The sequence below is a fragment of the Ammospiza nelsoni genome, chromosome 1, assembly GCF_027579445.1.
Source record: "Ammospiza nelsoni isolate bAmmNel1 chromosome 1, bAmmNel1.pri, whole genome shotgun sequence".
In the NCBI taxonomy this organism is placed as follows: Eukaryota; Metazoa; Chordata; class Aves; order Passeriformes; family Passerellidae; genus Ammospiza; species Ammospiza nelsoni.
Genome location: NC_080633.1, coordinates 101,110,449 through 101,136,856, shown reverse-complemented (window position 1 = coordinate 101,136,856; position 26,408 = coordinate 101,110,449). Strand labels below are relative to the sequence as shown.

At 42.2% G+C, this 26,408-nt stretch overlaps 1 protein-coding gene across 3 annotated transcripts in view; it reads right to left on the bottom strand.

Annotated features, from left to right (window-relative positions):
* Positions 1 to 3,756: 3,756 nt before the first annotated feature.
* SPIRE1 (spire type actin nucleation factor 1) overlaps positions 3,757 to 26,408 on the bottom strand; it is a 128,486-nt gene continuing 105,834 nt past the window's right edge. For 2 of the 3 annotated variants that reach the window (XM_059471959.1, XM_059471968.1), the window contains 8 exons: positions 24,354 to 24,517; positions 20,146 to 20,236; positions 19,263 to 19,405; positions 13,008 to 13,145; positions 11,891 to 11,961; positions 11,121 to 11,148; positions 10,902 to 11,032; positions 3,757 to 10,061 (listed from right to left, as the gene is read on the bottom strand). In XM_059471959.1, the coding sequence (XP_059327942.1) occupies positions 9,809 to 10,061; positions 10,902 to 11,032; positions 11,121 to 11,148; positions 11,891 to 11,961; positions 13,008 to 13,145; positions 19,263 to 19,405; positions 20,146 to 20,236; positions 24,354 to 24,517 (1,019 nt within the window). In that variant the 3' untranslated portion in view covers positions 3,757 to 9,808. Of the gene's footprint in view, positions 10,062 to 10,901; positions 11,033 to 11,120; positions 11,149 to 11,890; positions 11,962 to 13,007; positions 13,146 to 16,455; positions 16,630 to 19,262; positions 19,406 to 20,145; positions 20,237 to 24,353; positions 24,518 to 26,408 lie in introns of all 3 variants that reach the window. The other variant, XM_059471975.1, reaches the window with a different exon arrangement.

Below are 26,408 nucleotides of genomic sequence, written 5' to 3'. Positions count from 1 at the left end.
TGTCTATTAGTTGAAAGCAATTAAATGAATAGCAGATATTTACATTGGTTTTTTTTATGTGGACTAAAGCCCTTCCTATTTTGGAGCAGAAACTTAGAGCTTGAAGCAGCCCATGTCTGGAAAATAAGGTGGATGGCTTTGGTGCAGGTCAGTTGTTGTCCCCTTTCCAGGAGTGATGTCACTTCCTGGGTGAGGAACGCAGAATATGTTCTAACTCCTGGTGTTGTTCTGCTAGGCTGGGGGGGTGCAGCTATGGCAGAGCTCTGCACAAAAAGAGGGAAAAGTTGGGTGGGGTGTGTCCATTTGGAAACCTGTGCTGCAGCATTTCCGTGAATGCGTGCTGGAGGGTTGGAAACATGACTGTCAGCAAGGGTGGGAAAGCCTTTGGAGAGGCTCCTGTGTTGCTTTGGTATGGGAGAAGAGTTGTCTAAAGCTGCTCCTTGCATCAGAAATGAAATATTTACTTAGTGTTGTCTTAGGCTGGCTGACTTGTGCATGGCGCTTCCACAAAGCCACCACAGGCTCTCTGGAGCCGAGCTCCTCTGCCACACCCTCGGGTCGGTGCCAATTACACATCAGGTTCCCGGATTACTTTCTTGACACTTTGTTTCCTTCTTGCAGGAACTAATCCCTATTTGCTTCTTTCCCTAGCTCCTTTCTGTTTTGTTCCTCCCTGGTTTTGGGCTGCTTTCACTCCACCATTTCCTCCCACTTAAGGAAGTATATGACTAAATGCTTGGTTTTCCAATCTGTCTGCTGCTCCACCTGCCAGGCATCAGCAGCTTTCCTACTCGTGCTCAGTCCTCTCCTGCTTTTCTCTAGGAGAGTGGGGACACTTTGGGTAGGAAAAAGACAAATTTCTTCTGGAGGCCTGTTCCTTCATTTAGCTCCCTCTCATCTTAGGGGTAGGTTCCGATTGTGCATCCATGGGATTGTTGATCTTCCTGTGGCTGCTCATTTTGCCAGTGTGTACAAAGGACCTTGCAGTGGGTCACACTGGAGCCAGGTAGGTGTGACGGTGTTTGCAGGGGTCTTAGGATGAGGGAAGAGAGGAGGATCTGACTCCATGTTTCAGAAGGCTTGATTTATTATTTTATGATCTATATTATATCAAAACTGTACTAAAAGAATAGAAGAAAGGATTTCATCAGAAGGCTAGCTAAGAATAGAAATGATAACAAAGGTTTGTGACTGACTGAGACAGTCCATACAGCTGGGCTGTGATTGGCCATTAATTAGAAACAACCACATGAGACCAGTCACAGATCCACCTGTTGCATTCCACAGCAGCAGATAACCATTGTTTACATTTTGTTCCTGAGGCCTCTCAGATTCTCAGGAGAAAAAATCCTAAGTAAAAGATTTTTCAGAAAACATCATGGCTACAGGTAGGCTCCAGTGTTCAGGAGATGAAGTGGTTCTTAATTTCCCACAAGCTTTCCTGGGCAGTTTTTACCCTGCTCTCTGTCCTTATTGTTGGCATATGGGGCTTCAATCCTTCTCCCTTGGCTATGTGGCTGGTCAGATCGATGGGATCTGGTGGCATCTCTAGCTGTCTGTGCTGTGCTGATTTTGAAGCATCTCAATTCCCATTCCAGTTCTTAGACTGTTACAGACTGAGCTTGAGGCAAAGCAGACTTGAGGCAAAAAAACTTCCTGCCTTTGGAATTGTTTATTTTCATTGCTCCCTAGAGAAATTTCTCCATCTTTCTTTACTGGAAATGGCTAAAAAATATTTCTGAAGTTGGTTTTATGTCACATGCATTGGCTGAGGCTTCTCAAAGACAGAAAGCTGCATGTGAGGGAAAGTGTTAGGCTGCTTGTGGGAGCAGCAGAGCGCAGCTTTTTGGACTGCAGCAGGAGGAGGAAAAGGGATATGTAGGAGGAAAAAATGTGTAAAGCAGAAATGCTGTAAAGTCAGTGCTGATTTACTTGGAGGGATCTTGAAGTGCTGGGGCCAAGCAGAAAAAGCTCGGAGCTTGTAACTATGTTGATTAATAGGCAGCAAGTGCCATCGTGAGTAAGAATTCTGCGCTTTGAAAGTTGAAAGTGGAACCGAAGTTGGGTTTTGTGAGCTGTGAGAGGGAGGTTGTGTACAGCAGTTGTTCAAGCTGCAGTTCAATGTTTCTCAGCTGCTGGGTTGCAGTTCAAGTGTGTGATGTGGGGAAGTGGTTGGATTTTAGGAATTTGATGCCAGCACATCAGATCTCCACGCTGGATAGAAGTGTGGCTGCTCTCTCTGTCCCTACAGCTGTGTCACACATGCCTGCTGTGGAGGGCAGGAGCTGGGAAGAGCTGGTTCCTGACTGCAGGGGGAGCAGCGAGGGCAGACAGCAGCGGTGGTTCCCCGAGCGGGGCAAACTGGGCACGGTGGTTCTTGGCCCTGAAGGACTTTAAGATGTTGAAGATCCCACACTCAAAATAGACTGGCTTCTGGTTGATGTGTAGTTGTTGTGCTGCTGCAGGCTCATGTTAGCAACAAAAGTATCGACTAAAAACATCATAATCAAATGGTCTGGTGTGTAATTAATTTGGTTTGTTTAGACTTAATTTGGCCTTGTGCCAGTGTGAGTCTTCCATGCTCGCCCATGCTTCTTATTTCTTTTCCCCCATCAGGTCAGCAGGCATGCTGGAGGAAGGGTTGTATTTGTTGGGACAACAGGCAATCCTAGTGAAAGCTCCCATATTTTTTGAAACTTTGCTTAAAGTAAGCAAAGGCATTGAGCTGCAGGGGGTGGTGTCAGAAACTGCTGCAGAGCACAAACTGGGCACTGATGTACTGACAATGTAACAACCTAGCACTGGGAAAATGACCAGCCATGTTCCTTGATGAGACACTTCCCATTCAAATCCTCAGGGGGAGCAGTGGTGGGTAGGCAACACCATTCCTGCTGCTGCGCCTCCCTAGACTGAGCCGCGTAGTGTCCATGTACCCTGTGGTGCTATCCAAAATAAATGCCATGTGCGGTTTAAAAAAATCACTTCTGGGTGTGACTGTGGTAATATCTAACACGCTGTTGGTTTTCTGAGAAAGCTGCAGAAAAGCAATTTCCATTAGTCTGTGCTGGGTAGGCAGCAGGATGCAGTACCAGTCTCCCTGGAGCTTGCTGTAAGCCACACACTGCTCAAAAGCTCTGCTGGGGTCCTCTGGGCCTGGGCTGGTAACTGCATTTGGGACTGGCAGCTGCTCCATTTTGCATTAGAACAGGAAAGATTCATCTAAAATCACTAGCCTTGACTTGTAAATAAGACTTTATTTATCTAATAAATTACCTTCTCACCCCACCAACACTACCTGCCACCTTTGAGTATCATGCAGGTTATGCACTAAGCCTTTTAATCACAGCTCCAGGGAGCAGGTCATGCTTTCACTATGGATTTGTTCAGTGAGAAGGCATTTCTGTGAAACACAAGTTCTGTCCTTTTAATTTTTCCATAACTGAGGTGACTGAGGTATGATTCTCATTTTACTGGAAGACACCTGCAAGTGAAATGATCAGTAAGGGCTCCTAATGTGGTGCCCTGCTGGTACAATACCTTCTCTTTTACTTTGCTATAATTTTGTTTCTGACCTTGCTAAGATCTGCAGCAGCTAAAGCTCAGAGCTCTGCCTGGCCAAACAAATGTGGAACACAGCCTTGCCACATGTGCTCTGTAGGAAAGGGTGCCCGTGGTCTTTACAGTTCCCTCAAGAAAGTGAGAGCAATGCAGTAATTTTAAAGAGTTTTAATTAGTAATGCATGGACAAGAAATTGCATTTCAGTACCACATAACATGGAAACAAGCAGGAGACAGTTCTGTGGCCCTTGTGGGCCTCTTGCTGTTAGAGCTGATGCCCCTGGTGTCCCTGAAGATGCGCAGACAGTACATGCACAGTGACAGCACAGAAGCAGGGGGAGCTCAGAAGGGAAGGGTTTGTGCTTTAGGCCTGTTCATGTCCAAAAAGTGCACCTCCTGTTTGAGATATTTTTTTTCTTTATTAAAGAAGGGGGTGAGGGAGATGGAACCAGCTTTAACAGAAATACAATTCAAAAACCCTTCTCATGATCTTATTTTGCTTTTGAGTCACAGGTAGTGTAACCACCAGCCCTTCAAAAGGAACATGCCCACCTTAAATGTCTCAGCTGAAAATGGGCCTTGAGAGTGCTGCCTCTCTATAATCTGTGCCAGCTGAACTGGTGCTTATTTCCACTAAACTTTGGGAGCCCACCTCCTGCAGGGCTTACATCAACTCATGCCCGTGTCCTTTAATTCTAAATTTAGCAGATTTCTGAAATCCAGTTTAAAAAATCCCACACTGTCTGGCCCAGGGCCCATCCTGCAAAAGCCAAAGCATTGCTGGCTCCCATTTCTAAGCACTGGTGTCACTGGTTAGAGAAATGCAGAGAGGACCTGAAGCCTAGTGGAAACACCTTCAGCTGCATCAGAGGGACCAAGAATATGGTTTTTTCATACTGAGCCTCTTATGGGTTGTTTTTTTTAAAAATCAAATATATAAATAATCAAACAGTATATCAATAATCCTTTTTAGCTGTGAGTCTACAGTAGCAGTCTGGCACCTTGAAAAATTATGTTTACAAGTGTATTTTTTAATTAGCTATAGTAAGGCATGTTCCGAAGGGGCTGTTCCAAAGGGCTGTTCCAAAGATGTAGAAATGTTCTACAGAACCCATCTCGCTGCCCTGTGCAGACAGCAGCAGCTCCTGATACCTCAGGACACAGAGCCTGGACTGCCTCACATCTGACACTCAGTTCAGGCAGGCACTGCCACTGCAGAACAGCCTGACCAGGGAAGAAACTGGAATGTTACTGAATTGATTTATTGCAAATAAACAAACTAAGCTACTACTGCATACAATCTGATGCCTGTTTAGCTCCTTCTCCTGATTACACCCCATGACATTTGTTGAGCGCAGACCTACCATAGAAAAATTCATTCACAAGTCTTTGCTTGTCAGAGTATTGTCAAGTTTCATCTCTCTGGAATTTGTTTCACCTGGAAGTAGGGCTAATTGTTTTCCAGTACTGAAAGCAGATGGAAACTTGCACTGCAGGATCCTTTCAGCTCTGACACTGAGCACTCAGCTCTTCAATAGCAGCTCTCAAAATTCTTTAAACAGTTTGTAACCACTTTGAAGTGTCATTTTGCAGCTGGGGACTCTGGGACACAAAGCAGCTCACAACATGTGCCAGGGCAGCTGGGCAACATGGGCAGCTCTGGGATTTTTCAATGTCAAGGTGAGGGAACAGGGAAGGCCCAGGCTGCAGGAGCTCACAGGTGCTGCTCAGCACGGGGGTTCTGTGCTTTGTGTGTCACATCAGGCTGAGCTAATGCCCCTCTGTCATGGCTCTCTGAGAAGGAAGTTCTGGGGAACAGTAATTACAGGTACCCAAAAAGTCTGAAACACAATAGTAAAAATCAGACAGAAACAATGAAAGAGGTTTCTATAGCTGGAACATTCTCAGACTGGCCTTAAAATACACATATACAAAAGAAGAAATAAACCGGAGTAGCTCCAAGTTATCAACATGGCAACAGTATAAAATTTTCTGGTAACATGAACATAATCCATGTGCTGTAGCACCAGAGTGTAGAGTTGCAGCACCTTTCTCTCATGCCTGTGTGCTGTCACTGTTTCACAGATGAGACTGAGCTGTAAGACAGTAATTACAGTGTAAGCTGTAATTCCTAAGAGTTGTGCAGAGCTGCTGGATGAAGTAAAGCAGGAAGGCAGCAATCAGGAGTTTAAAGCTGGAGGTTCTAAATAAGTTTTAACCTATAGAGCATGCAGCCAGTAACGAACCAGGGAAGCTGATGCTGAACTTGACTGGGGAAAAAGGGATGCTCAGGAGAGAAGAGAGAACAATGTCAGAGTTGTGATAAGAATGTTCTCTCCACTTCTGGTTTAAAAATGAAACCAAATCCATCAAGAACCTCTCCAAAAGACTGTCAGCATTTCTGTCCCAATGATGAGGAAGGGATGGAGATTTCCCAAAGCCTGTATTACATGCAGGACAAATGTGCTGCCTCAGGTACAGCCTGCCAGCATTGGAAAAAGCAGCACACTGGTAACAGAGGGAGTTGGCTGCAGATGATGACAAGGAGTTAATCACATCACTGGGGTTACACAAGCAGTTTTTATTGCTATTCTAAAGGTACTTCGACAGGTTTTCATCCCTTCATGCGGCCCAGCCAGTGTTCAGCTGTTATGCAATCATTTTTGTTAACGATTCTTTACCAAAAGAAATATCTGACTGATCTTACAAAACTATAAAAGCATGAAAAAGAGAGAGACAGAACCTTTAAATCAGCTTCCCCATGAATAATTAACACAGACAAAGGTTATAATGGAAAGACATTTTATTTTTACCAGGTAACACCCCTCCCTGTATAAAGGAAGTAATGGAGAAAGGGAAAAAAAACCCCAACAACCCCTCAAAACACTACTGTCACCATGAACACTTGAAAGATCAGGTCTGAGAGCTGCAGCAAAAGCCTGCTCACATCTTTCATCACCACCGTGAGGCAGAGCTGGTTTTGCATTCCCCACAACCAGGTTCACATATAAAACAAGACTGATGCTGCCAGAGGCATTTTTAGTTCCTTGGGTCTCTTATGATAAACTTTAACAGACCTTGGGCATACTAATAAAGCTAAAAAAACCCAAAGAAAATAATTTTAAAATTCGTGGAACAGAGTTCTCTGTGCTAGTGCCACATTCTTTTCAGCAGTAATTTGCTCTAAGATGTGCAAACTGTATTAGGGGGCTGAAAGCGTTAACTCTAATAAAAGATAACAGCCAACACACATATAAATAAGACTCGTTTCCTTTTTAAAACATCATGGGAAATTCCATTCCCATTGCATGATTGATGGAGACTTCCTAAATATTAATAAATATATTACAGATATTTACAAGCTTCTGATTTCCCCCTCCGACGCTGACGTGAAGCTCAGCCCGTAACTAGGACATGCTGGGCAGCACCACGGGCTGCTGGGCCAATGGCTGCAGTGCATTTGGGATGCTGGTGCAGGCAGGGAGGAGATGGAAAGCTAAAAATAGCCCCCTCTGCAGAGCCAGGCAACCAGCGAGCTGAGCTCCTTCAGGCTTCCTGCGACCAGCCAAGCCGCTGCTCCTCCGCTCATGGAATGAAATGCTGGGATAATGTGGAGCAACTGTGCCAGGGAGGAAGGGATGGAGCCAAGGGAGAGGCAGCCCTCCACACTGTGTCCTCTGGAGCCTGCCACAGCACGTGTCAGCAGCTTGGAGGGTTTTCCCAGGGAAAAAGGGAGGTTGTCTGGGCCCTGGCCCATGGCAGCAACGGGGAGCCATCTGTACAACCACTGCATTGTTTTTCAGTGTTTGTGCCCTGCTCAGCACAGGAGAGCCTGTCCTGAGCCAGGGACTTGTGGGACTTCAGGGCAGGCACAGGCTGGATCACAAAGCTCTGCCACTGCCCCAGAGCCACCCCCAGACACTGCCAGAGTGGGGCAGGGCACAGGCATGAAAGACTTGTTTGCCTTCACATGCTCAGGAGCTACTTAGTCCTTCATCCTGCCTGCTCTACAACATCCCAAATACCTCTCCAAGAGGAAAATAAATGTGCTGGATGCCCTGCACCTCGGTGGCCTGAGGACACCAGGGAAGCAGACTGTGAGCAGAGGACCGTGCAACTGAAACATGGCCTGGACATCTCCATGAAAAAATCCTGACAACAACAGGGCAGATGCAAAGTGAGATTTCCTGCATTTGTTTCTGTCTGGTTCCCCTGGTGCACTGTGCAGCAAACACACAGCCTGGTTTTGGCACAGAAACAAGACAAAGTGCTGATGTGACTGAGATCAGGCAACACTTCCAGCAACAGCAGAACCTTTCCCACCAGCCAGCCTGTGCTGCTCCCCTGCAATCCTACATCCCTATCCCATGCCAGTACTCCAGGTGTCGTAACATGCAAGACACTTTTCCAGAGGCACCATGAGGAGAGGGCTGTGCCACCTGACCTTAAATGGGACAGCAAGGAGGGAGAGTTAGCACTGAGCCCTGCTTTTCCTGTTTGCATTGGTTCAGAAAAAAATAGAAACTATTTCAATAAGCCCTACATATGTGAGAATTCTCATTTTCCAAGGGGGCTTTTAAGAAAAAAATAAGGATGGCTGACTCCCTGGGAAGGTTTACAGAGACTTTTGCATGTGCTTTTCAAATCAGCCTAAAAGAGACGATATGGATGGCTGCTCCAAAGGCTGCCAAATGGGAGCCAAGCAGCCCTGGTGCCTCCCAGCCTGGGCACTGTGCCTTGCCAGGGCCAGAGGGGCAGTCTGCCTCTTGGGCTTTTTGGACAGAGGAAGCTGTTTTGCTTAATACACCTTTAAAATTATGTTATGGAAGTCCAGTCCCAGCTACTTTGGAGCAGTTCTGAGGTATCTCTCATTAACTCGAAGAATAGAAATGTTAATAAATAGATCTGAAACTTTTCTGCTATGTCATTCTATAATACACTGCTATATAGATATTAAATATGCCTCAGGGTATTAAAAAATTTATGAAAAAAGTTACAGTAGTTGATTTCAAGTATTAATAACTTGGCTATGTTAGCTTGTTTTTAAATACCAAAAAGATCTGGCCCCAGATTATTGACTAAACTCTGGCTATGACTGAATTAAAAAAAAAAAAGTATTCTGAATGTAAAAAAAAGTGCAAAAAAGCATGAGAAGTCAGTTAACATTGTAAAATTGTTGAAACTTTTACACAATTAGTCTAGCACTCCCTTGTGAGTGAATTAAAAAGGGGGAAAGAATGAAAAAAAGATTAAAGAAAAAAAAGAGATTGCTCCCAATCTGAGAGAGCACTGTCCCAAATTTCAGCCGAACACGAATTTTTACAGCCAAGTTATAAACCCCAGAAAAAATGGGGTTACAAGTGGATATGCTGTCAGACAGAACTCTAGCAGTATCTGTGTGCTCCATTATAATACAAATTTACACCTTACTCACTGCTTTCTCTGAGTAACCACAAGAACAATTTTACAGGTATTCAGTTAAAATTAGAAGCCTCCCTTATTTCCCGTCCTCCCCATAAACTGTACAACTTTGTCTACTACTAAAATTCACTGCTACTAGTAGTCATTATCATACATTCAAGATAGAAAGTGAACTACTAAAACCTGCTCAGGAGTCACTCAGAAGGACACTAAGGCTTAAGAAGTACAGCAGCTCAGGGGTACGACCGACCACACGGGCCAAGAGCTTTGTCACCTGCTTTGCCCCAGGACACTGACACTGCGGAGTCCCGTGCTGAGCCCTGATCTCAGGGCAACCAAATGGGTCAAAGGAAGATGGATCTGACTGGAGCTGCTCATGCTGGGTGCCTGCTGCGTGTGAGCATTCCGAGGGTGGGAATGCAACAGGACCTACTGTTTGCTAGTGTGCTAACGCTGACACTGTGCTAGATCTGGTTCCCCACCAGACACCTGCTCTCAGCTCATCTCCTGAAAAATGATTGAAAGCATGGTTAAAAAAAGAGTGAAAGCGAGAAAAGGCTTTCTTATTTTGATGCACACGTACAAAAGAGGCAACAATTTCCAACTGTTGATGTCTCCCAGTGCAAGCAGCTGCCCCGTCATGTATCGCCCTGCACAGATCCCAGCACAGCTCTGTGTCTCTGGGAGCTGCTGGAGCAGGAAACCCTGTGACTGAAGGCAAACCCAAGCCAGTCAGGTGGAACAAAGCAACGGGGTGACGATCCAGACCCAGTGACCTGGCTGATGGATGATGACCTGGTGGAGCTGAAGCAAAGCAGAAGGCACAGGCTCAGACCTCGTTGATCGTCCTTTCCGAGGGGCAGTACTCCGAGGTTCCTGCTGAGGACATGTAGAAGGATTGCGTTTTCCTTTTTAACCTGGCTCGCTTGTTGGCCAGGGACAGGCTGCGCCGGCTTGAGTTGATGATTTCTGAGATGAACTTCTTGCAGTCCACACAAACCTCCATTGTGCTCCAGTCCTCCATTAATTCTTTGGGAAACTCTTCATGCGACTTATCTACAGACTTGGACCTTGAGGTCAACCTGAAAGGCAAAAGAGCAGGATCTGTCACGTTATCTGTCAGCTTGGCTGCAGGCCCTAGAAAAAATCACATCAGAAAGGTCTGGATTTAAATTTTCCTTCCTTCTGTCCCAAATTGCTCCAAAAACTGGAGACAACAGCTTCTGCCTGGATTGGTAAGGTTGCAGGGTCACTGACTGAGGGTGTGTGTAACATTTACATCCTGGCAAAAACAATCTTCCTAGTAACTAAAAATAGCTGATGTTTTTGGCTAATCTACACAGCACCATAGCAATGGTGATCTATGCAGAGGTTTATACAGCAAATTCCCTCAAAAAGGAGCATTTCTTTTATATTTGATTAGCCTTGAAAACCATCCATGTATAAATTATAAAGCCAACAGATAACTTCATAATATTAAAATGAAAAAATTACAAAAATTTGAGTAAGAAAAATTAGGGGGAAAGAAGATAAATCTGTGCACTAGATATCATTTAATTCTCAATCAGTGGGTGATTTCAGCCTGTAAGATTTATCTCCAAAGAGTCCATTCACACCAGAAAAAAAAAAGACATGTTAAGGATATTTTCTCAGAGGTCCTACAGAAATACAGTCGTCCCAGACTCATTATTTTTCAGCTGGAATGTGAAAAAGGTTTAAGACACTGTTAGGTTGCTATTTCTGTAAATCAAAGCAATGACTAGAAGAGACCTGGCTTTTCAGGTATCAGGAAAGTTACTACAGGCATTAGAAACATGGCCAGCTACAAAACAGGTGAGCAGCATGTTCATGATTGATAAGCCAGCATGAAACATTTGGGGAACATTTGCAACAGACACAAGTGAGGCTGGGCTGTCTCTCACCTGCTCCGCAGGGAATGGTGGTGACTGGTAGAGGGTTTCTCTGGCCTCATGAAGCTTTCTCCCCTTTGCAAGGTTGAGGGTCCCAGGGAGAAGATGGGGAGGGTGGAGTATGGCTTCGATGGCAGCCGCATCTGTTGGGGACAGCACAAGGCACGTGCAGCATCATTACAAAGGTTGCAGCTTTTTAGAAAGGCTCAAAACAGAAGTTTGCTTACTTACTTTTTTGCAACACTGTGAGCATACAGGCCTGTGTAAAAAACAAGAGCATGAATCAGTCCATTGGGAAAAATTATGCTTAAATCAAGAATAAGGGATTTCAGGAGATAGAAACCTGCCCCCCTCCATCCTCCTCTTAAACAAACATATTTATTTTTAAAGCTTCTTCAACACAGTAACTTCAATCAGAACGTGAAGCCAGAAGCAAGGAGAAATGCTGAACAAGAATGGCACCTAAATCAAAAAACAGGGGAAAAAAAGAAAAATAAAATGGTTTTCCTCTAAAGAGACCTCTTCTGGTAAGTGAGACCAAAACTCAGTGATGACATAGATCTTCTGACTTATTGTCTCACTGTTAACTTAAAATTTATAATTTTGCCTGCAAATATTCTTCTTGCATTTCCCCTGCCTCAATACTCCAAAAAAATTGCCCAAAAATAAATTGCCTTGAAATGTTTTCCCCAAACACAGAGGTTGTAGAACTGTTGAGTGGGGAGCCTGAGTAAATTCCATGTTGCTTTCTCAAAAGCATTAAAAAAAAACAACAAATGTTTCTCTCACTTTTAGTCAAGAGTTTCAGTCCAAGGAAGCAGTTCAGTCATTTACAAATGAAATGTTTCTGCATACTTTTTTGTTTTTTTTTAACACAGACTGTTAGAGAAATAAACCAAACCAACATTATACAGCAAAAATTTTTGAGGGTTTCTGATGTATAAATCGATCATTTTTCCTATGAAATTGTACTAGTTTATTAACAGACATAAAATATTTACCTCTTGCAGAACTGACAAGTGTAAGACCAGGTAAAGAAAGAAAACCTTCTTGTTCGACAGCAAAAGCAGAGCTGGAGGAAGAAGAACAGAGGAATGCAGAGTGTTAAGCACAGTCACACACAGTGATGACTTCACTGACCAGTTGCTGTTGGCAAGGTCACAGTGGCAGGGCTACATCCAGTTCTGGGTCTGTACTTCTAAGATGACATTGAGAACAAGGTCCAGAACTGTATCTTCATATATTTAGAATTAAGCCTTTAATTGTTTTGCCTAAATTAATACTTGCTCATTAACTAGATAACTTTGGTTAGAAATAAAAGCAAACAATTTTAATAGTGGGGTAAATTAATTAAATCCTCAACCTACTTTGAGATTTGAGAAAAGCTCATTACTAAGATTTATATGTCATGACAGCAGGCAACAGCTGAATCTAATGAATGACATTATAAGATTATTGTTCCTCTGCCTGAAATGTATTAAACCTTTAAAATAAATCTGCACATTAGACACAGGTAGGCCTGTAGATAAAATACACAGTGAAGTCAAAATAGGCTTTTTGAAGGTGTCCAAGAAGCACAGATTAAAAGTGGGAGAAAAGGATGCTGCTTCTACTGGAAGTACCAATCTCCAATCTGCAGTTTACAGAAAAATGCATTAGTGAAGGGGTCTCTAAAATTAAACCTCCTCCTGGTTGCATCACTTCTCTGAAGGCTTTAATTCCCTCTATGCTAGATAGTAAGGGTTCACATATGAAGAACTTGTAGTTTTCTGTTGCTATCTGTAATTCTATTTTCTGGAACAGAAAAGGTAACCAAACCTGCGGAAGGCATGGGGACAGAAATCACCTCAGTCAATGAAGTTCAAACCAGACACATAAAGATACACTCTGATAATTGCAAATGTTACTGCATTTTAAAGGCAATCCTAACAAAAAAGGTGTTTCCATGAAAAGTTTTGATGTTTCTGGACATCACCCCCCTAAATGCCACACATTTAGGGGGATGTTTGGTGGATAAGTCTCTCTCCAACAGAGAGTAAGAAACAAATGTGTAAATGGGAGGTTTGTGCAACTGGTCTCTCTCAGTACCCTTCAGAGCCTCCTCAGACTGAGCCCTACCTTTCCTTTCTTGAGAGCAGTGTAGACATCTTTATATTGCTGGTACTTCTCCAGCTCGGCCTTCACAAGCACCTGACGGATGTGCATGACCTCCTCCACTGTCAGAGCCAGACATTCCACGGGGTAACAGAACTCCTCCTGGAAGCCAAAAACCCCATATTATTTCAAAGACAAATGGCTTCTTCCAGAGTTCAACTTAGACAACCAGCCACCTGGTTAGTAACTCCAGAAACAGGGGGTTTCTCCCATCAAACTGGAATAGCACTGGCTCATTCATGGGCATCACATGAGTCTCAAACCACTGGAAGCTGCATAAATGTGATGTAAATGATTTTATGTTCAGCCTTCACAATGATGACAGTTTTCTTCATCTTTCCTCCTCAAATCACTTGACTCTTCTCTCCATTTGTCTTTTATTGTGAACATTTGTTTCAAGCCAATCAACATTCAGATTTATAAATTGAAAGGGAAAATGAAATATGGTAGATGACATTATTTTATGTATACTGTTTGAGGTATACATCAAATAATTTCTCTCAGACTTCGCGATGCCCAGAGTGGCCAAGGAAAGTTGTTAGTAGCCCATTCTAGCAAAAATTTTTATTCAGTGGTACCACATCTTAGTGCTCACATGATCAGAATCACACCAAGACTACAAAAACTTATATCAGCTCAGGCAGAAAAGTTGTCCTTTCTGCCCCAGAAAGTAACAGCAGCAATTTAAGCTTTACAGAATAATGCTCCAGTATCAAGTAGGTGAACTGGTTAGCCAGTGTTGCATTATAAATGGTAGAGACTCAAACAGAGAATTAACAGCACAACTTTCCACTTACAAAATTTTGAATTTGTTCTGTGTTGCAGCATTTAGGAGAATATTGCGTGCAGAATTCCTGAATTTGGTACCAGGGAATAAAAAGCACCAACCCAATTTGTAATTCAGCCCAGTAGTTGATTATACATTTCCAAAAGAAAGACAGAAACCTCTGTGGGAACTCCCATTGCTTAATGCTTAGTGAACCTTTTCAGTCAGCCCAGAGGGGCTACTGTGCAGTAATGACAATGACAGGCACTGCTCTCTGAATAAACGAAGGAAATTTCTCCTGCATACACAAAGACGTGGCTGACAGTTTGGAGATCTCGTTTACAAATTGAAGTGATGAATCGGATTAGTACGGAAATGCTCCATTTCCATGTACTCAGAGTTCTGTCTTTCCATCAGATTAAAAAGAAAATCCTTCTACATTGCAGACCTGGCAAACATTAGCATTTAGGAACCACCACATTTTTAAAAACTGTTGTCTTACCTATCTAGAAAGGGAACACAAAGAAACTTCACTCTGTTTAGGGTACCCCACAAAAGACCAGAATTGAGTTAACTTTGTTAGATTTGCCAGCTAAACCTTTGGGATATGGAAAACTAATTTTCTGGAAAAAACAAACTGTATCAAAAGCAGCTGCAATTTGCTCTAAGGTGTAAAAGTGCACAGCCAAAACAAAGTATCTTCTGTTCCTTATGAGCAACTTTACAGCTAACCGGCAGCTCTCAGCATTTTGTTCTGGGTTCTTCCCATAGCAACTGCCTTGTTATGGGGAGGCACGGCTGAAGGCTAGGGCGGCACGGGAGAGGAAGTGGGTGGGAAAGCGGGATGCACACAATGCCAGCAAACCCCCCAGTCTGCATCCTGGGAGACTGAGGGAAACTATCCGAGGTGAATGAGCTGACTGAATGCTTGCAATCAACCAGAGCTTTAAGTCCTTTAGAAAGACATTTCTTACTTGAAGCTCTTCCTTCCCCCTCATGAACGCCCATTCCTTTAATTTACAGAATGATGACGTCGGGGAATATTGCTCCTTTGAAGAAATTCTGTGGATCTGCTATAGGTGTAGAGCACGTACTAGGGAATAGTGTGGGCCTGTTGTTGTACCAATCAAAATGAATACCATTAAAATAGAAATAGCCATCAGGCAGCAGGGGAAACATAGAAAATATTCACATGTTTAAATGCTAATGTTTTAATTCCAGTGGTTACACAAGGACAACAAAATGTTAATGCAACATTAAATGAAAGATAAATAATCAGTTTTCAGAAAACTGCTTGGGTTTTTTTTTTTCCCTTTTCAGAATATAAATAAGTACATAAGAAAATATTTTTTCTACACTACCTCTAAGGCATTGAAATTAATTAAATTTTGCTAAGCACTGGCTAAACTTCATTGAACAATGATGCTTTGGAGTTACTGCTCAAACTTCAAACCTGCACCCAAATTCAGCAGCTCCAAGTGAGAGTACTCTCTGCAATACTCGCATATGACAGAACATGGTAAAGACAAAATGTGGTTTGAATGGTCTTGATTTTCCAGAATTACACTCAATACTCATTTTAATATTAAACACAAGCCAATATGCTTATTTTTAAAGGGGAAAAAAAATATTATTTGCAAATACGATTTTGAACTTGAATTGTCCGTGATCCTCTTGGGGACTGGCTTAACTCTGACTATGCAATCATTTTATAAACACTATACCTTAAAGTGTGTATGTATAATTATTTTATGCAGGAAAAGCAGGTAGTAAGGCTTGCATACCCATCATGTGCTTTGTAGGTCATTCTCAGTGTACACACACCTAACAGTTCTGATGACTAACACATTTTTACTCTAATGTATTCCTTCTTCTCATTAAAGGATGTCACTAGACATTCAAATGAGTTGCATTGGTAAATTGCAAAATGAATGCGCGCCAGAGTGGCCTCTAAATTCTGCAATTCACAATTAGTCAGACACTCTAAACTCTTGCTCCTTTTGCAGACTAAAAGTTTCTAAAAGGTCAGCTCAGTGTATCTCAACTATAAACTCTCCTACAAGAGGGTTCACCCTTCCACTTATTGGTTGGGACAACAAAATGAAGGAAAAATTAAATAATTCATGTTCAGTTAACATAGGGGTAAATTAAATACTTTTTATTTCCAGTGGCTTTGCCTTCCCTGATAGATGGATATGAGCTATTTTGCAAGTTCTGATACACAAGTGTGCTGAGGACCAAAACAATATATAGGCTTTCAAGTAAAGCAGATTGCAAATGCCCTCCCATTCTACATAGTGTACCTTGGGAGAAACATAAAACCTCATTCTTTTAAACATAGTCCAAGGATCACAATAGTTTTGCTGGATTTTTGCTGCAGGATCTTCATGTGCTGTAATATTTAAGGTCTGTCCCATTGATAATCTGGTGATGTTGCATTTTTAGTTTGCTGTCCTTTCAGAACTGATTTCTTTTCCCCGTGAGGTGATTGAAGACACACAAATATCCTACACACATTGAAATCAAAGTCAATCAGGTGCAATGTCCCAGCCTAAGCTGTAATTCTTGCCACAGCTGAGGAAGTGCTCCCCTAGGAGGGAACATGCTGGTGAAGGTGATTTCCAAAGCCAGCAAAAAGAGGCAAACCTTTGCGGGTTTCCACCTGCTGGCAAAAGCTCTCTCACAGAGATAGTACATAGCCCCTGCCACCCCACACATGGCTGCTTCAACGGGATGAGAGCTGAGCAGAGAAGCTGTTTGCATAGTTGAAAAAAGTGGTCTGAAAGTCATCCTTGGAAATAAACTGGTTATCCTAGGAACCTGAACAATAGATAGGAAGCAGAGAAGCGAATGCTGTGTATAAATGAAACCATTAGCTTTGATCCTCTGGGTCATGAAAAAAAAAAAGATAATAAAAATAATAATTAAAAAAGCAAACAGACTGCAAAAGCACCCACAGGTAAATCTCAGGACACTGAATAGATCTCACTGATTAAGCACCAAATCAGCTCACTACAGCAACCACCAGGGCTGACCCCCCCAAAATCAGTGAGCCACCCTGCCTTTCCATGTACCACTGGCAGGGTGACATGTCAAAAGGACTGTGTTTGGCACTTTTCCAAGTTAGTTTCCCCTCTCCACCTACTTGGGCCTAACTACCTCTGTCTGATGAGATGCCAGTTCACAAAATCATCATTAGTATGCAAGACAGAGCAGTTTCCTGCTAATCCTGCTAAGAGACTGTAGCAAACCCCTGCCTGGTTGCACTGGCATTGACAGCTATTTGCTGACAAGGCCTCTTTCACCTTGGAGAGAAACCAGGGTCACAGGAGCTGGTGATAAGAAATTAAACTCCGTCAATCCTGGAGAAAGGGATAAAGAAGTGTGAGGTCAAATAAAAAAGAAATTATACTCTGCACTTATTGAGAAGCATTCAGTCTGGGAATGGCAATTTCACAGGTGCAACATCTGGAGCAGCCACTGGAAGAGGCTGGCATCCCTCTGGGAAGGAGAGAGTTGCAGAAAGCCAAAGCGTGGAACTGGGCCAGTGCCAGCATACCAGAACACATCTCCCAAAATGAAAAACAGGAGTTGAGGGAGGTGTCTGTTACACCCTAGAGGGCACTATTGCCAAGTTAAAGAATTAGCTCTCCAGGCGTCAAATAAAATAGGTTCTTATTAACAGAACATCATTTCGCTACCAGCTTCCTTCTTTTTCACTTCAAAGTCAAAACCAAGCTAGGTGGCAGTTCTCTAGAGATTAAAAAAAAACCAAAAAAACCCAAAACAAACAAACAAAAATCTCCCTAAGCACAAAAGAAACTAGTAAAACCCTTCCCATCTGTTCCCAAATTAGCCTGACTTATCTAATGGCTTTTTCTCCCTTTTCCTTTATTATTTTTCAGGGGGAATGGAATAATTGAATTAGTTTTCCTGCAATGATTTTATTTTTAATGTATTTTTCTAGGCTTATGCCAATGAACAGATTGACAGAGTGAGAGTATGTATGTGGTCAAGAAGATTCTGGTAATAACTTGGTTGACCTATTTAAAACAACAGCCTTATATAAGATTTTAAGTTGCACGATCCTCTGAAATACACAAGATTAATATTACAATGTAGCACACTCAGATACACCAGAAGTGTGATGGAGCAAATGTCTCAGTATAACACAGGATGCTTTCTGCCATCCTCCTTTTGAACTATTTGTCTGTGAATGATACTGGGCTTACCAGAAGACAAAGTCTGGGTTTCCACAGGTTTCCACCTCCTGCAGCAGGAAGTGCCAGAGCAACCCATTTTATGTGACAGTGACTTCAAACACATGCTGAAGGAGCTCTCCAGTATGGGTCTGCTGCAATACATCCTGCTCCAAGTTCACTTTGGCAGGAGATGTCCACTGGGCTGTGCATTTATAAACACGTTACTACCTGACCTGCACCTGGAATAAAAAACTACATTCTACTTGGAAGGATGTAATAAAATCCAGCAGACCTCTGAAAAGGAAAGGCCCATTATGGGAATATCTGGAGGTATTTTCCCTATAATTGATCAGCTTCATCATCTAATAGTTTGGGATCCCGGCTGTCAACTCTTGGGCTGACAAAAATGCTCTTCAAAGCCCTTTAATACCACTGCACTACAAGACAGGGCAAGTGAATATTCCCTTCCTTTCAAACTCAGATGTGTTTATTGATTTCTCTGTTCACCAGCACCTCATGGGGCACACTCTGAAACCCTGCTGGTAGGAAAAGAGACAGGGAACATGCCCTGCATGAAGTTACAATGCACTAATCAGTATGCCAGCATAAATGAACCAGGATTTCATACCCTCTGCTGTTCGTACTCTGCTGGAAAACAGTTCTCAATTAAAGCTAATTGATCAAATGCACTGTACTTTCTTTTCAAGCAGTGAAACAGGTTTTTGCCTCAGTAACTTCAACAAAGCAACACAGACAAACCTTGATTTGGATTACTGAAAGAGCTTTCATATGTATAAACATTACCAGGCAAGTTCTTAAGGTGGGAAGAAAAGAAATCACTCAATTCATCCAGTTATTATCTGCAATACTTCCAACAAGTAAAAAAATTCCCCCAAATCCCAAAATAGATCCACTGCTTTGGAATTGTCTCTATTCAAGTGGAATATCAGTAAGGTGAAGTTCATCTGTTTTGGTAACATTCTGAAACAAAAATCAAGACACGTGGTTTACCCGGAGTCCTAATCACAGTGCAAATGTTTTCTGAGGCACCTGTACCTGGGATTTTGGATAAATATGTTAGAGAGACAAAGTTCAAATCTTGATTTCAAAACACCTTTAGTAGCCAAGAGCTGTTTCTGAATTGAGGAGTTTTCTTTGGGTCATGTTCTAATCACACTGAAGCCAAGTTTTAATTTTCATTATACTCTTAGCATTCCTCTTTTTCTCTCTCCTACCACCCACTCCACTTACAAGTGACCTGGAGCTCTGTTTTGAAGGGGGTAGGAACTGTCTCACATTGGTTGGTGTTTCCTTTTCAATGGAGTGTCGTCTCTGCGGCGGCTGCCGTCTCTCGGGCTGCGGCGTGGATGATATGGGCAAGAACTTTGGAGGCACTAAGGATTCAATCAATACAAAAAAGTTAGCTCTTCTATGAGAGACTGTTGGATAACATTGCTCAGTACTTCATCCAGCCACTGATTTGCTAGAATTCCTACTACTGGTGGCTGAAGTTACATATCCATACTGAAGTGTTTCAGGATATTGTTCTCATTATTTCACCATCATACACAGGAAACACATGCACAGATTACACAGCTCATTACAAAACCTTCTCAATGAAACTGAAATGCTTCAAACAAATTAAAAATATTGTTACACAGTAAAACCTGCAATAACTGTGCCTGAAAAAAAAGAGGCCAGATCTACCCCTTTTTCCACTAAGTATTTTTGGGAAATACTGGTGATTGCTAAGTGTCTTTCAAACACTGCCACAGTGGCAGAGATGGAGGAGAATTTTACATTGGTCTTAGGCTTGGACATGCTTCAATAGCAAAAAATTATTTTAAGAGATGAGCATAGCTAAGCTTTCCCCTCCATTCACTTGTGACTTCCTCTACAGTCCTACATAAACTTCAGGGATGAAACCTGTTTCACAAAGATATCCACACAGAGTGGAGGCTAATGCCTCCCAACTGTTTATCACACTTGACCCATTCAGCAGGGTTCAGCTTTAGAAGTTTATTCCATTAACCACACTCAGCTTCAGCTTTCCATATAAGTGTGAGACAAAGTTCATAGCACAGGAGACAATAGAGGTGAGTAAAAGCAGCCACTGGGCTCTCTCATAACTCACTCTTTCTGCTGCTGGTGCCTTCTTGAGAGGGGTCTTCCACTTGTGAGGGGGAGATGCTGCTGCTACTTCCTGACTGGTGCACTGATTCCTCCTGTGTGGCAAGAAGGAAATAAACAAAAATCCTCAGGGACTGTTTTTAGTTCTTTTACTGCTTTTTAGCACACAGAAAACACAAGCTATCAAAGATATCTTGGACCATTCAGTCACTTAAAGTCCTGGAAGTCTTGAGAAAAACACTGACTCTCCACAGTACTGAGCAAACAGAATTTCAGTGCTCCGTTTTTTTAGAAAGTTAAATAAATGGTACATGATTTGAATTCAGTGTGTTTAACTACTGCATGAAAGAACAAGATCAGGAGAGAGATGCATAAATCCACTGTAAACTGTTAATTTTCCTTGTTGTATTTAAAGACCCCTAGGAATTTTCAGCTACAGCAGATATGTTAACACAGCTTTTATATCTCACGCTAACAAGGAATTAGCACTTAGATTTCTCTGGCCTCCAAAGCAAGGAGAGCCACTCACACAAGTGACTCTGGTGAAGAGAAATTAAACTGAATTTGACTGCACTGTTCCCTAATTCCCAATCCTGGTGTGTTTGTCCTTTCTTCTGTATTTAAAAGAAATCTCATTCACTGTATCTGCATGCTTCTTCTCAACAGCCAAGGGCAACTCCTGTGAGATGAAGGAAAGTGAAATGGGCTTTGACTAAACACCTCTCAGCTATCTAAACCTTTATGCCACCCAAATTATTAAATCCTTGGCTGTCACCTAAAGCCTGTCTCTAGCTACCTGCTACCAGCAAAGAAAGAGATGGTCACAGAAGCCTCCCAAATGAAGAGTGCTGGAGGACTGAGCTTGAATGCTCTTTACCTCTAACGTGAACGCTTTCCACCAAAAAGACTTAACATCATTTAGGCTGTCAAGATTTACAAGATCAAACAAATGACCTGCCCTAAAATCCAGCAAGTGGCTAAGCTTCTCTCTCACAGATTTCCTTAGCTGAAAATCTCCACTGGCTGCAAGATTGCCTTCTTTGGTAACAGCAAGTTGGAAAGCAAAGCTGGCAGGATCACCTCAGTGAGCACCACGCATCACAGGACACAGGCCTCCACAAATTCCCATCAGGTGATCTGTCCTTTAGGCTTAGCCCAAGGGTAGCTGTTGTATTTGAGGAAGCTGTTCCCACTTATTTGCCACAACACAGTACTCTGCAAGGGGTCTTACACCAGCTCTCGTCCCAAAACAGTATATTCACTTTAACATTTCAGTTGGGACCCCACAAAACACTTGTGATGGGAAGCTTGCAAGGAAGCTTGAGCAGCACATTGAGCTACATCAGCTGTTTTACTTGTAGAAAGCAGTACAGTTCAGCTAAAGAGCTGGCTAAAACACCTCTGCATTGCTGCATGGTTGCCTTAAAAGACCAATGGAGAACCTCCATGACAATTGGATGCACTGTCCTTTAGAAGGGGTCAAGAGTGTTCACAAGCCTAGAGTAAAATATTTACATTTTGAGAAAGAGAACAGCCCTGAACAAAGGGAACTAAACTTTTCACTTTGTAGAAGTCAGATTGTTCTGAGTGGACAACAAGTTTACCATTGCTGGAGAAGCTAATGAGCTAAGATGAAGAACTAAGTAAGCTCTTCTGCTGCTCTAAAGAATGAACTGTTGGAGCCAGTGGCTAAGTATAAAAAAATAATAAGTATAAACCAGGGCATGGAAAACAGAAGCCAGGAGGAAATTAAATTTGACATAAAATCCTACTTAGACAACAGGTACTCAAGGTTAGTAATTTCAAATTACTACTTCTGTGCACAAACAGATGCACCGACAATGCTATTTCTGTCGTACAATTTCTCAAACATAGATTCCTCCATATCTATACAGCAACTGTTGATTATTATTTTAGACTATCTGACATTTTACATTTGATGTTGGATCAAACCAAACATCCAGAACTCTGCACTTCTCCAGAGTGTCAAAAAATGAGAATTTTACAGTTACTGAAAAAGCTGCAGCTTAAAACATCTAAATCTATTACAGACACAATTTTGGGCCAGATAACTGTAGCTTCACGAGGAAGAGACCATTTTAATCTGTATCAAAAGTGACTATTAGATTGTTACTTCTCTTAGCCACACAAAGCAAAATGGCACTTCCTCTCCCATGACCCCTGGAATCTGTGATTTTGGTGGTGAGGCAGAAAAACCAAGGACAGAAAGAAGGAAGAATTTATATAATATTCATCCTTGATAGAAAATGGGCATAGGGCTGTATCAGACCTTGCCTTTCACCTCTGCCTGGCTACAATGAGTATTGGGACACAGCTGCATTGCAACACTCATGAAAGAACAAAGGGGACACATGGGGAAGAAAATACATCTGCATCACAGCTCATTTGGAGGTCCACAGCTCAGCAGTGCAGGTATTTCCAGCCTGTAATTTAGGGCACAACACATTAATAATTTCACTCCCAGTGAGTAACTCCAAATAGGTTAAGCCCAACTCAAACTGCAGACAAAGAGGTGGCCGAATCATTTACAGGCAATCAGAACAACACACAGACTCTTTTCTGTGTGTTACATACAAAGTAAAAGTCAGGGAAGAAATAAAACATTTGGACAGAGCAACCTTCACTCTCTTCCAATGTTCTATGTCCTTCACCACCTTGAAAACTTCACCTAAAGTCCCTTCAGTTTATTTTCACTACCTTAGCACTCTTCCTGAGCCCAACCAGTATTCTGCTGAGCATCTTCATCATCTCAGTTGCTTCACCAGCTATTTCTATTGACCCAAACTAGTCCAGCATCTGTTCTCTGTGACAGCTCAATGTGGTTGATTTATTTTCAATTTATCTTTTGCTATATGTTCCAGAGCTTGTTCCATACCACTTTGCTTGCCTATACAGTATTCCCTAACCAATAGTCATGTTTAGACATTTTATTTTTCCCTTCTACAAGAAGCATTTCACATTTCCCACTACACAATTTTCTTTTACTGACTTCTGCCCATTTTCCTGTGTGAAATAGCATGATGCTTCAGGATACACAGAGGTACAGGCTGTAAGACCCAACTCTCACTGAGAGATCTTAGTATTCCTGCATCCTGTCCAGCTTCATTCATATTAACAAACCACATATAGCCTCCATTGTAATTTTAAAGACTGATGAGTGATCTCAGAATGCAAATCTCTTCTCCTTTCAGAACAGATGCACCAAATTATGCACCCACACAAGTCACCCACAGGATAACCCCAAAGAGGGCCAACCTTTCACAGATCAGAAACTATGCAAAGATATAAATTTCTTCCCACATATATTTCTTCCCAGCCTCCTATCTTTCAGCATAGACGCCTTTGTAACCATCCTGTCAGGAAACCCCTCCTTTCCCATTTACAAGAGAGAAAAAGAGTCAGGGAAGACTGCTTTCCCCAGGCTAAAATTATCCTCTGTGAATAAAGCCTGCCTGCATGTGCTTTCCAGACAGCTTAACTTTCAGAAAGGTCCAAACTCAATTAATAACACTACTGGTCCAGAAGACAAAGCTCATTCTTGGGGATGTAATGTTGGTGCTTCCTGAGGATCATATATAATGCAGCTTTGAAACTAAAAAGCTTTTTAAGGTTTTCTCCTTCTAATGCTTTTTAAAATCTTTAGCTCTTCATTTGGAGTGGATGAATTCAAAATTATTTCTCCATTTGAGTGGTATTTGCTTGTCCCTATCCATGAAACATTTTTGGGGCGTTCCTTCCCAATCTTATATAGCAAATTAATGCGCTGACATTTGCACCAAACTGCAACCCCTCTGGCACAGTTGCTGCACTTTATTAACAGCTTTTATGGTGAGGCTAGCCCCACATCTGAGTCCTTTAGCAGCTACTGCATGAGTGCCAGAAGGGTGCTATGTACTTTCCTAAATTCCCAAAAGCATAATTGCTACAAACACACTGTGGACAGATACTGGGTATTTAGGAAAGCAAGTAAATGTGGGTTTAATGCCAAAATTACCATTTAATCTTTCAAAAGAATATTCTCCTTTTTTGGGTCTGATTTAGTATTTTTGAAGTTCTGTGGGCTGACAAAGTAGCCATGGAAAATACGGATTATAATTTGCACAGTCACTTCTCATCTGATCATTTCAGCAAACGAAGAAGCAAGACTCAGTTCTGAAAAATCGAGAAGCAAGTTGTGTCCTGATTTTTTACCTCTGAATCTGAGCTGTCAAGCTCAGCCAGTGTGGGAGCCTTCAGGAGTCTCTTGCGTTGCACTGTCACCTGTGTGGCCCCGTTCTGCTTTTCCTGGGGTGCCGGGCTGCCGTTCACTACAGAGGCATCCACTACTTTTCTGCCAGCCTCTGGCGTTGGTACTTCTACCAAGAGAAACAGAACGATTGGTGTTTGCACCTGAAATGCATTTTGCCTTCTCAAATCTTACTGCTAAGGCAATACACTCAAAAGGAAAAAAAAATTATTGTGATAGTTGTACCTGTGCAATTATTTTACTTCAGTGATTCACTGCTCAGACAATTACAGGCGATGGCTTGCAGTACAGAAGCAGTATGAAAGAATGAAAGCAGTGCAAAAAGCAGCATTGCATAATGCTAAAACCCAACCTCACACCAACACCAATCAGCTTTAAAAAAATTGCCTGTGTTAAACCCGAAAATATTCTTCCTTCAAGCTACAGTCTGTAATTAACTATGTAACAAGAACCAGAAGAATGCACAACCATATCTGGGCAAGTGGGTTTCCAGCAAATCTGAAGACATCACCACACAGAACTTAGGAGGTTTAGCATGGAGTAAACCCAGTTTTTCCTGTGAGGACCAAATTGCACTTTACTCTGCAGGATACAGAGAAGGAATGAAAATGAGGTAAATACTGAGCATCAAACACATGCACAACTCTTGGGCTTGCTTGGCCTTTTGTATTAAAAACAGGTCTGAGAGGTCAGATCTTCATGGAACAGCAGAAACATGAGGCTCCAGCTCTATTTTCATCTACATAACTTTTACAAGGATGAAACTCCACTGAGTAAATTACTCAGGATTTCTGCCAGTGTGCAATGAAGATGCATCTTGGATAATGTAAGCTTTGGGTCTGCTGTGCTTAGCCTAGCTTAGCTTTAGATATTAAGATAATGACCTAGCCTTTGATATTTTAGAAGAGCTTAGAGTTTGGTCTGATAAATCAGTTTTATCCCTGTAAAAGTACAAAGTACAGTATTCCAATCTGAAGAAAATTATGTTGGAGGGACAAGGAAGAGAAGCTTTTAATCTCCCATCTGCATGTATGTCTAAGCAGCTGGTCCTTCTACAAATGTGTTTTTCTACTCATGTAATTACAGGACTCCTTCCCCAGCCTTGTAATAACAAGGTACCTCCAGGTATTACAAGGCTAGGGTAATGCTGAGTAATTATTCCCATTTTTATACAGGGTGAAAAGAGGCACAGAGGGTCAAGTGACTTGTACCTTAGGTTACTGGGAGGACTGTGACAGGGAAATGTTATCACCCAGATATTCACAGTGCCAACAATGCAAGTACTCACACATCACTTGGAGTTACTTACACAGTTGCCCTGGTATAAACAGACAGTCACTCCTGCTACAACACCATTTGCATGGATAAAGCCATCCTTGTAGCAGGTAAATCAAAGCTACACACTACACAAAGCACAGCTACAGAAGTAGGTCTGTTTAACAACATTCTCACCACAGCACCTATTGAAATAAACTAAGAAAATGAATAAGTTAAACCAATATATTTATTTTTAAGAATTATCCAGGTTATTGTTAAATGCTGGAAACGGATCTAAAAAGGAGAGGAGGTACATTATAGTTGCTATATAAATCATATCTTCAACTGGGAGTATAAGAAAAGGCAATTATTTGGGCTAATAAAGTCACGGTGACATTCCAGCCCTATGAATCTGTGTACTACAGTGTTATTACTGCCTTCAGGTCCTTCCTACAAAGAGCTGCAATCAAAGACTTAGTCTCCCTAACCCTTACTTCCTATCTTCAAAGGCTTTGCTAATGGCTGTCCTGACTACCACAATGGCTTATAGGTCATGGGTTTTCTTCCTTCTGGATTTCTGTGGGTACAGCATGGGCGTCCCCCACATCAAATGCATTCCTGCTCTGCCAGCAGCTCAACGCAATTCCAGAAAGGGACAGCAGGAAAACAAAACCCAAACTGCCTCCCCTCTCTGCTGCCAGTGACACTTCTGGAGACCTCATAACTAGCTGGCATGTAGCTGA